This window comes from Egretta garzetta, unplaced genomic scaffold, assembly GCF_000687185.1.
Source record: "Egretta garzetta isolate BGI_Z169 unplaced genomic scaffold, ASM68718v1 scaffold641, whole genome shotgun sequence".
Lineage (NCBI taxonomy): Eukaryota > Metazoa > Chordata > Aves > Pelecaniformes > Ardeidae > Egretta > Egretta garzetta.
The window spans coordinates 286260-298379 of NW_009258758.1; the positions used below are offsets into that span (position 1 = coordinate 286260).

General features: G+C 41.0%; 1 protein-coding gene across 1 annotated transcript in view; it reads right to left on the reverse strand.

The window, feature by feature from the left end:
- Positions 1–269, reverse strand: part of ST8SIA6 (ST8 alpha-N-acetyl-neuraminide alpha-2,8-sialyltransferase 6) — a 25375-nt gene extending 25106 nt beyond the window's left edge. Inside the window, exon 1 of the mRNA XM_035888999.1 lies at positions 217–269. Within this exon, the coding sequence (XP_035744892.1) occupies positions 217–269 (53 nt within the window). The remainder of the gene's footprint in view (positions 1–216) is intronic.
- Positions 270–12120: the final 11851 nt, after the last annotated feature.

A 12120-nucleotide genomic window follows, 5' to 3' on the forward strand; every position in this document is an offset into this window, starting at 1 on the left:
TTTCACTGCAGCTGTAGCTGATCTGACCTGGTACAGTATATTCTTCCTTCTTCCAGTCCAACTCCAAATCTGTTCTCTCCCTTGTGCCAATGCTGGTACTTACTTGACTCCACCTCTGTTTTGGTTTTGCCAGCTTTTGTGCTTATCAAATGCCTTCATAGGCCACTTTAATTCACTACCATGGCAAAAAAATAACCCAGACAGAAAAAAATATGCATATATATTTTCTTCTTCTTTAGTGTGTTAAAGCAGATCAGGAAAGATTCCATCGAACACCATGGCCAGTATAAGCAAAGAGTGATGGGAGCGGAGAAACTGGGAACAAGGCCTTCCTAATTTTGGCAGCTGCCTGCTAGTACATTGTATTAGCAGCCTTGGAACCGCAGCCAAAGAAAATGGAACTACTTTCTTGCTGAAGCTGCTACCTAAATTGGCTCACTGTGGGGTCAGACAAGTGTCAATACCAGCACAGGACAGGACAGGGAGTGCGTGTGGGGGGAGGATGGGACAGCAGCACAGGACCGAAATAGCCTATGCTGATGTTAAATCACTCATCTAGTTTTGTTCCTTACGGCTAAACAATAAATAACTCTCAGATGCTGGGATTTACGGAAAAAAATCCAAAACATTAATAGGATAACAGGGCCTGAAGAGTTACTTAGGCTATCATTATCTAGGAGAAAAAAATACAGAAAAAGAAAATTCTACCCTAAAGACACTGGTAAGATGAAGATTAGAGTCAGAAATTAAAAGAAAAATTACTATCAGCTCATAAAGATATCACACGGACTGACAAGTTATTAGCAAGTTACAGGGAAACATCTGGTAAGGAGAAAAATCAAAGCATCATCCATAATGCTAGTTCTGAGGCCTCATGAGAAACACGGGCACTCACTGTCAGAAACTGTAAGGACCTTCTTATACATGTAACAGAAACTGCACCTAGGGTAAAAACACCAACTAACAACATTGCTGCCTTTCCACTGCTTTCTGCTGGGTGGAATCACTGTTGTTCAGAGATGTCTAAGCTCACCAGCTCACCCAAAAAGGCACCACTTACAGGTCCTTACAAGGCACAGCACCACCTCTGCTCCACCTGTGCATCCAGTTTTACTCCTCTTGTGACTTACAAAGGCACTATAGACTGTCAGAACTCATCTTTGCCAGTGCTGGCACAGCACCACAAGCAGCAGAGACAACCCAGCAGCGTGTCCTGGGGGGACAGGAGCGCCCGACTGCGGCAGCTCTGCAAGGCAGCCGCCACACCTGCTCACACCAATAGAAGGCTTCCATGAAATGACCTCTACTTGAATACAGACAGTATTCCCATAGATTAATTTTTTTAAAGACTCAAAGTGAAGCTCTGGGATTTGCTGCAGCTGGGTTTACAGCCCAGCAAGCTTTGTTTTCTTCTCAGAAAGCCTATTTTAGCATTTCCTGCTTTAAAGGAGCGTTGGTGAATCACTCCTCCAATGGAATCAGTCCAGAAGGCCACCAGGATATCATTTCATGGCTCTGCTGTAACCCAGACAGTCCTCTTCTCCGCTGTTTTGTTTTACAGAGCTGGGACAATGCATACATTTCCACTGGCACCCAGGAGCTTACAGCACATATTCACTGATGCTAAAAGGGTTTTATTATTAAGATAAAAAAGCTCAGGTAAATTGAACTACAAAAATATATGGACAAGACAATAATTACAGTGCTGGGAACAGTGAAAGAAACATGTTTTGTCCTCATTTTGTCTGCCACCTGCACCCCAACCATTATAATCACTTGCTGTTGTAGGAAACTCACTTATACTATGAGCCTTGATGACAAATAACACCTGGAACGGGTTTTTCGTCTATAGTACTTGTCAGGTACGCAGTGACCTTCCGCGTTAACTGCAGTGGCTAAGGTGGAATTATTATGCACAGTAGAGGCATAGACAAAGTATAAGTATCTTCTAATTTTTGGCAGATATCTAAAGGACAACAGCAAGGACAGAAGTGTTGAGATACTAGGGAGACAACAGGCAAAATATCAGAACAGAGACAGATGCAGCCGCACTGGTTACTTGCTAAAACTAAACACCTACTTGAAAAAAAGCTATTTGAATTAGAAAAAAAATTGAGCAGCAGTAGTGAAAAAAGGAGATATTCCTATTTGGCAGCCTATGTTCGAGAAACATGCAATAAATAAAAAGAAAAACAGCATCACGAAATGCAAGAGAAAAGGAGGATCCCTTTTGCCTTTGGACACTTCAATACTACCAAAACAAGTGTCAATTTTTAAAACCCTCAGGAGAGTGTGCACAGGTCTTGCTCTAGAATAAAAATGGAAAACTGCCAGGAAAACTCAGCATTTCAGGCTCTTTATCACCATCAGTCCATACCTGCTGTAATAATAATATCCAACTTACATACCATTTTTTACTATCAAATAATTTGACAAGCTTTAAACTAGTAATTTTTTCCCTTTTTGCCAACTTAAGAGGCAAGAGTGTCCAGAATGTCCCTGAAAATCTAGAATTGCAATATAAAGCATTTATATACCTTGTCTGTGGGTCACACCTTGAAAAAGCAACAAAGATCCCTGCAGCTTCTCTCAGTGAAGGGCAAGGAGTTGCAATATTCATGGCACAAAGCAATCCCTTGCTTCTTTGTTCCAAGCATCAGTTTATCTTCCTACCTACCCAGTTAATCTTCTGCCTTGTTAAATGGTGCAGCTCCTTTCTCTTTAGCCACAGAATAAATGTCTCACAATTCCTAAAGCTTCTCCTACAATCTCAGCTCAAAAATGTTCTAGATGCGAAGAGCACATCTGCATTCCGGCAGCCTGTACAACTTCGTAACACATGGGATAAATAACAACATTTATATTGCTATAACTGGATTTTGGAGGCAATACAGTGACTGGTTGTCCTTCCCTTGGTGTTAATCAGTCAGTTCTTCAGTCAAGTCTCTGACTTTCATTTGCCAATCTTTGTTTCAGCTCTCACTAGCAGCACATCAGCAACATACTGGTCTACCACCTTTCAAAAGCGTAAAAACTTCAATGATGATATTGCTGATGAGGTGGGATATTGATGGGAGAAGAGGTTATAGAAGAGACAAAAAAAAAGAAAGAATTAAAAGAGTAAAGGCAGAATGCTGGGAATATGGTGACTTCAACATAGATGAAATCTTAAAATGCAATGAGAAAGTGAGGAGGGGGCAGAAAAGAAAGAAGTTTTAAAATTATGATTTAATGTTGTTCTTGTGTTAAGGAAAAATTTGACTTCTCCAGCCCTTTGAATGGGAAAAAACACATAATTATTTTTAGCAGAGCTTTTGTTTCTCATTCAATTTCTCTTCCCTTCATGAATGGACGGGGAGGGGGAAAGCTTCCAATTTTAAAGACACGATGGCATATAATTAATTTTAAGCTGGAACTTGGTCCTAATTAAAAGCTTTCTTATTTACAATGTTTTATTTATTGGTGCATCCATATAGGCAAAATGTTACATGTCAAAAGCAATGGGGTGCTTCTCCCATTTTCATTTTAGCAAGTGGCAAGGAATTTGAGCAGGGCCGATATAAAATATTTTTTTCCCTGTCAGGAAAAGGCAGAACAGCAAGTTGAAACCCAAAATTAATTTGGGGTGTTTTTTCAATGTATCTAAAATTGAATAATTAGTTTCCTGTGGACTAGTTATTGTAATGAGTGCAATCAATTAGCAAGTTTTTATACTAGTACATTTCTATGCTTACTCTAGTGAATATGCTGAAAAGAATCCATTAACTGAGGTTGCTCATAGCAGGAGTGCTCACCAATCAGGAAAAAGACACTCCAGAATGAAATTACACCTCACAGATTCTGTTATACCTTTTTGTGACTATCTTGGAATAAAATGTTGCTAACTGGCAAGGAGAAATCTTGTTGCCTTATACTGTGAGCATAAAAAAAAAAATCCAACCTCAAATAAATCTAATACATGTGAAAGAAAAAATGCAGGCAAACATTGGTTGAACAATTACAGTATCCTTTTGTATAGCTCCACATTAATATTATTGAGAATTATGTAAAAGGGACAATCTTTTACCCCTCTATTTAAAACAAACAAAGCAGAAAGCACAGCAAACACCTACCTTTTCTTCTTGATAGATGATGACAAAATGTTGTCCTGAATTGCCTTACATTTTGAAGCCTGTTCAAACCGGTAAATTCCTTTTTTATTAACATTTGTTCTGTTGGGGGGGAGGGGGAGAAAAAGCAATAAACTTTAAAACAGAGAACATATTCTGACAATGCTGTCACATTTACTTTGCTATGACAATAAGATTAAAAACAGTTGATTTAGCTGAAAACGTTACCAAAGAAATCTTATTGACTTCTATTGTGAAGCTCTTGTATAAAGGGGAGTTTTCTGCCAGTGACTGTAAAATACTTGATTCTTTAAAGTAACCCTGTTTCATACTCAGAATTATATTTTCTGCAGTGAATATATTATATTCACTGTAATCAGAAAATGTAATTTTGAAAATAAGAATTTAAATGGAAAGCCTCTTGAACGTTATGTTTTGAAGACATTTAAAATATCCACCAGTAAAATATTTAGCAGATCTGATTTCCTAAAGCTGCTGATGACATGCAATATTCAGAGCCAATATATTAAGTACAGGAAACACCAGAGGTTAAGTGGATCTTTTTCACTTGGACCTTAACTTACTGACTTGAGCTTAATACTCCCTCCCTTGTTTATTCTTATTTACACAGTGAGAGTAAGTATTTGTAAAAGGAAGCAAGGCAAGTGCCAGACAGTGATCTTTAATTCCTGTTGTCTTATTTTCACCAAACTCCTGTGTGGTCCTCTTGCTCTGGCAGTCCCAGTAGAAGATTGAGCTGTAAATTAGCAAATGACTGAGAAACCAAGGTCTTATTCCGTTCACCTCAGTTCACCCTGCATCTAGGTTCAATCTCACACAATCACCCTCTTCCATCATCAACCTTCTGCTGTGTGTATCTTCATTTATCATGAAGTTTTTTCCTCCGGCATTTTTATTTTCCTTGCTTCTCACCATCTTCCCTTCTCCCCCACCCTTCACCGCATTCCTTTTGGGTTCTTTTCACTGATTCACTGGTTAGGGAGCACTTGGACAATGTAACCTATTTGTCCAAACCAGAACTAGAAATACAGAAGGCAGATGCTGTGTCATTCACTCCTGGGTGTGAGCTGCAGCAGTGAACAGAACCCATGCTTAGAAACAGAACAACCAAGCCATCTCTGTACATAGGCACTCATACACAAAGAGAAAGGGTCTTCCTGCTTTGTACACAACATGCTCTGCTTCTGAACCATCGTTCCTTTTACTAACAAGGACTAAAACTCCATTGCCTTTACCTGTTAAAACATGGAGACCACTTATCAACAAGATTTCTGACAAGCTGATTTTGAAGCTCTTACTTGGGAAAGATGCCATTTCAAGTCACAGCATCACAGAGTGGCTGAGAAAGAAAAGGGAAGCCCTTTAAAAACAAAACCAAACTCAACCCCCAACAGTTATCAGAGTAGAGAAATGGATGGATGAAAAAAGGATGAGTGGTAGGGGGAAAAAAAGGTAAAAAAGATGGAAAAAGGGAATATAGTGCTGTGAATTATACCATAACATAAAGATATGCCCAGATATGAAAGGCAAATCCTCCAGAATTCCCACAAAATCAGCTGGAAACAACTGAAAGAATATGGGGTGAGATTTTCAGAAGAGCTCAGAACTGGACTGTCTGGCGGCACTGAAAGCAACACAAATTTCTCTCTGGCTTTATTCACTTTGTGCCCAGCAGAACTAGTTGTTGCACTTTTTCTGTGGCTTCCTGCTCTTGTCTGCCTGAAGCAGCACAGGACCTCTGAACCCTGTTTCAGCTGAGCATCTCCAACTAAAAAGAATAACTTCTCTATGCAAAACTGCACATTTTTATCCTTCTACCAAACTGGCACTGAACAATGCTATCCAGATTGTGAATACCTTCTGTCTTAATCTCTCCCTTGAAGAGATTAATTTATATTTGAATCACATAGTCTATTAGTCGAATACAAGCAAAAACTCATAATCCATACTTCCCCAGGAAAGATGCTCTTAAGTGCTATCTTCAACACTATGTCAAATGAATCAGATTATAAGAATACAGTGACATTTTTAAGGTTCACAACACCTTGATTAGTAAGGCAATACACAATTTAAATGCTCGGTGAAATGGACTATAAAAATGTCTTTATGGAACCTTAGGAGTAAGAATTTGTCTTGTAGCATTAATCACAGTAACTGTGAAAGAGACTGATCCTACTATCCTTGTTCAAGTTCCCATGGAGGCCTTGCTTATCTAAGGAATGCTAAATCAGGTCTTTAAGACAAGCTGCATTTTGAAATTATTTGGAAGACCTTCTGGTGCATTCACCAGAGTTATACATAACATCAGACACTTTTTATTTGTAAAATTCATAAACTGCATGACGCTTAGCATGACATGCAACGTTCAGAGTCTCATGGTGGGTAAAGTGAGAAGAATAAGGTACTTAACACTAAGATGATGTAACAGTAGTACACAACAGACAGAATGACAGAGCAGTTTCATTTGGACCAAGTAAACAGAAAGAGGCTGGGAAACCTTTCAACACTGTCAGGTGTCCCGGCAGCGGCTTTCAGCTGAACACCTATTCATTTAGACAGAACTAACACACGAGGCATGTATTAGAAAAGTGCTCCTAAAATATGTCTGCATGCATCACTCGGGAATGAAGGAAAAAAACACTAAGAGAGCAGTAAAATTAGTGAAGTGGCCACCAGTGCTGACTAATCTAAACTATAGCAAATTATTTGTGCAATATACTAAGCTACTGTTCATAATCGTGGTAATAGCCTGTCTCTTCTTCCCCTTCTGCCTGCCAGAATGCAATATTTTGACAGGAGACAAAATGTACAGGTCTCTGTAGCACAGTTAATTAAGTATAGTTGTTTATTCCCTAGGCCTGCATAAAGATCTGCTGCTGAGAGAGGAATTGGAGAAAACACCACTATGGAACACTGTATTAATACTAACTTGTTTACTCATGGCTCCTCAATCACTTCCTCCCACTGTTCCATTACCCCAACAGTCTCTACGCTGTCCTTGCCTTGGACCTGCATAGACAGAGCGTAAGTTGGGGAAATAGTAAGTGAATGCCTTAAAATTTGATTCACAAGCAGACTAAGAGAGTAATGGTGGTCAGTTCTTCAGGGTACTGCTGCCTTGTTATTACTTGTATATAAAGTATATATAAATAGTGCTTAAGAAAGCTATTTTCACTTCCCTTGTAGGAACTGGCATTATTTATCGGCTATATATTCCTGGGCAGTACAAAAGGAGCTAGAATTTCTGCCCAAGCTTAACATAGCACACCCTAAGCCTAATAACAAAGAAAAGACTTCCTAGCTCCTCTTACTATTGTCACCTTTCTCTGATAAGCACTAGCAGCATTGAGCCCTCTATTTGCAATTAATGCTGTGACTACACAAATATGCTGGCAAAAACACAGGTGGGGAGGGAGGGAGGACCAAATGTCTAAAGGTGGGACAAGTGCAAGACTACTTCTTTTGGTTGTACTGTTGGCTGAAGCAAGTTTAAGCTGTACTTGCAGTTGCCTCTTAAAAACTGAGAGGATGGTATGAGGCATAGACATGAGGATTTGCCAGAGAACCATAGTATAGTGGTGTAAATTATACTGGTTCCATGAATAAATTTGGGGACTACTAGAGAAATCTTGCTAATAATGGCCTTTTTTTTTAGTAAGAAACCCTACTAACAGGCACAGTAGGCTGTGAAACAAAAACGCAAAGTCACACTGGAGAGGCAGTCACATTGTTCGAGAGGATGAGGGAAACACTGTAGATGTTGTCTACCTGGACTTTGGTAAAGCCTTTGACACTATTTCCCACAGCATTCTCCCGGAGAAACTTGCTGCTTGTGGCTTGGACAGGCATACTCTTCGCTGGGTAAAAAACTGGCTGGATGGTCAGGCCCAAAGAGTTGTGGTGAATGGAGTTAAATCCAGTTGGCAGCCGGTCAAGCAGTGTTCCCCAGGACTCAGTTCTGGGGCCAGTTCTGTTTGATATCTTTATCAATGATCTGGATGAGAGGATCAAGTGCATCCTCAAGTAAGTTTGCAGATGAGACAAAGTTGGGCGGGAGTGTTGATCTGCTTGAGGGTAGGAAGGCTGTGCAGAGGGACCTGGACAGGCTGGATCAATGGGCCAAGGCCAACTGTATGAGGTTCAACAAGGCCAAGTGCCGTGTCCTGCACATGGGTCACAACAACCCCATGCAATGCTACAGGCTTGGGGAAGAGTGGCTGGAAAGCTGCCTGGCGGAAAAGGACCTGGGGGTGTTGGTTGACAGCCGAATTAATATGAGCCAGCAGTGTGCCCAGGTGGCCAGGAAGGCCAACAGCATCCTGGCTTGTATCAGAAATAGGGGAATAGGGAAGTGATCGTCTCCCTGTACTCAGCACTGGTGAGGCTGCACCTTGAATACTGTGTTCAGTTTTGGGCCGCTCACTACAAGACAGACATTGAGGTGCTGGAGTGTGTCCCAAGAAGGGCAATGAAGCTGGTGAAGACTCTAGAGCACAAGTCTTATGAGGAGCAGCTGAGGGAACTGGGGTGGTTTGGCTTGGAGAAGATGAAGCTGAGGGGAGACCTTATCGCCCTCTACAACTGCCTGACAGGAGGTTGTAGTGAGGTGGGTATTGATCTCTTCTCCCCGATAGAAAGCAGTAAGACAGGAGGAAATGGTCTCAAGTTGCATCGGGGGAGGTTTAGACTGGATATTAGGAAAAATTTCTTCACCAAAATAGTTGTCAAGCACCGGAACAGGCTGCCTAGGGAAGTGATTGAGTCCCCATCCCTGGAGGTATTTAAGAGACATGTAGATGTGGTGCTTTGGGACATGGTTTAGCGGTGGACTTGGCAGTGCTAAGTTAACAGTTGGACTTTATGATCTTTAAGGTCTTTTTCAACCTAAATGATTCTATGATTCTACGGTCTAACACTTTACAAGAAAAAGTGGTAAGAAACATCCTGTAAGAGATAAACCACACACCCCTTCAGGGTTATTTACTAAGACACAGATCTTCAGAGAACTTTAGGTGCCTGGTCACCATCTGATTAAACACTGCTGTGCGTAATAGCTGCCTAAATATCTATGACAGTCTGAACCAATCCCCTGCTTTTCATCCATTCATCCTTCAGTTTTATCCTTTTAAAAGAATTACTCAAAGTAAATTAACAGATTAGCTTCCAATATTGTGAGGCAACAGAATAATAGGGCCTTAGAGATTCTTCAGGAGATGTCTGGTTACAAATATGCCTCCAACAGCAAAGGAAATCATGATAAGATGAAGGATTAGCTTGTGATTCTGAAGATTGTCCAAATTACTTATACTTGGAGTTTGAGAAGGATAGTACCCAGGTTTTTTTGTTCTTCCTTTTCTGGATCCTCCCACCAAGGTTGGTGAGAAAATCTTAGCTTTCCAGAAAAATGCGTCAAACTGATGAAGAGATCAGAGTCTAACTTAACATCCGTGCGTTTACTCTTACTCTTATGTAGGAAAGGACACTGCTGTCAGCAACACAGGAATGCTGTTCAAACTGTCAGGGCTCTTTAGGAGAACCATACTTTGGGAGGTCTGTACCAATAGATTGTTCCTAGTTTTATGCATCAACACACTAACATAGCCTCATCTAACTCAAAAATTCACTAACCGCTGTAGGACCTATTTCAACAGGGGACTCTTCTGTCCTTTTGCTATACTCATAGATACTGCAGCAAAACCCCACTGCAAACTGGAATCTAATTCCTATTGACCAGACCATCCATCTCCATCACTGAAAGATTGGTCTGAATCTCCTGAATGAGTCCAGATGCCGTCTGGATCAAATCTCTCCAGCATGGCCTTCAGCCAGGCCCAGTCCAGCTGCTGCCTGGATCAAACCCCTCCAGCATGGCTCCCTGCCCAGTCCAGCTGCTCTCTGGATTAAGTAACAGCTCCTGGTCAGTCCAGCAGCTCTCTCTCCTTCCTCATATGCCAAACACACACCACAAACTCTTGTCAGGCCAGCTTACTGAGTATAGTCACTCAGGTGAGAAAGAACATAGTCTCTTGGATTCAGCTAGCAAGCCATCCCTCCAAAAGACATTACAGTTATCGGAGCTAGAGTGAAATGAAACTTTTTTTGATGAATGATTTACTTGTCACACTTTGGCAGTCACTTAGTCACTAAGAATTACAATTTCAGGTTGATCAAAACCAGCTCCAAATTGGTGCTAAAATCCTCCAAGTAGATTAAGGAAAAACATGTATTTAAAATCTCATGCTCACTTGCCTGATTACAGAGATTAAAAACTGACCCATACATGCCATGGATTTTCAGCCCTCTTTGGTATGTGTCGCTTCCACTTTCTTTGCTCCAGTTGTGAGTGTACTAACAGCAGATGGGAAGTAGCTAGACCCTGTTCTCTGAAGTGCTCTCTGCCAGCATTTTCAGCCAATTTGACTCCACGGTTTAGCACATAGAACAGAGTGGCAGGAGATTGCAGCTTAGAAACTAGCAGGAAAAAGGAGTATGAGAAGACGGGGCGGGGGGGAACCACAGACATAACACAAAACAGAGTGGAGAGGAGAATGGAGTGACAGCTACAAAAACCAAAGCAGAACAGAGTACATACTGCAAAACCAATAAATTGTAAGGAGTGGAAAAGAAGGAAAACAAAGTAGAAAGGGAAAAAACGAGCACAGGACAGAGAAGCAGGCTAGAATCACATTATCAGCAGTAAGAATTCTGCAAATGTTCCTGTTCCTTTTGTTTCACTCTTATTTTTAAAGATGTTAACAAACTTACAGCTTGTGAAGTTCTAAATTTTGAGGCAGGGATTACAGGGGTCCTTCATCAGAAACGCGGAAGAAACCAACTGCTAGGGTACACTGCAACGGATACTACGACTAACGTCACTTGCATTCACTCAGGAAAAGCATATGTTGTTTCAACCTCAAATTCAGCTAGATTGGGTGAAATGGCGGCCTCAGTAAGGTTAACTGCATTGTCACCATAGACTTCAATACAACCAGGACATAACAGTTTCCATTACAGACCCAATTCCCAAGTTCTTTCTAATTTTTATAATGTGTTTTTGACCATAATCTATATCAACACATAATAATCACTGGAACTGCAATGTTAATGGGGCCATATAAAGTAAAAGAGAATAGCAAAAATATTTGCAAACTACTTCTTACATAGTAATATCTCATGTGTGGATTACACCACCCTCTTCTGCACTGTTAGTTTTCCTACAGTGTGTGAAGACTCAAGAGCACAAAACCACAGCATTAATATTGAAGCCTGTGCGTAAGACACAACTTGTTTCACAGCTAATTTTGCCAACTATTTTCATATTAAACTTCACAGTACGAAATAACAGGCTGTAAAGCAAAGACCTACACTGATCTTAAAGATTAGGACACGGGATCAAGCAAAAAAGGCCTCCCACAAAAGTAAGATGCTACACAATATGAAAAAGGGTTTGTATGTCTCGCCTTCATCCTATGGATTCTGAAGGAGAAATCTGTATTTCTAACTAAATACACATTACAAAAATGATAACAACGTTACGCAGCTCCAGCTCCACCTTCCTGGAAAGAAGAATAAAAGATACCCGCAACATGCCATTCAGCAAGCACTTTTTGCATCGTATGTTAACAAAACTGCTGTACGCAACATTTTATTGGGCTCAAAACCAACGGCAGAGTGGCAGCTGTCATTAAGAGGGCCTACAAGAAAATATTTTATTCCAGTTGAAGTGAATTTTCATTTCCTCTGTCTAGTAAGCTTCTAACACCCTCTCTGATTAAGCTGCCAACACAAAGGGAAGGATGAATTGGAGCGAAGGCAAATTTCTGCTCCTGTAGACCCTTCCACAGGGACCCGCACTGCCAGTAAGCGAAGGCGGGCAGCCCGTACCTGTTCTCGGTCTGAGGAAGGGACGGCAGGGGCGACCTGAGGGCTCGCACCACTTTCGGCGTGACAGCAGCTACTGCTGCGTCCTCCTCCCAGCCCCTGGCAAGCG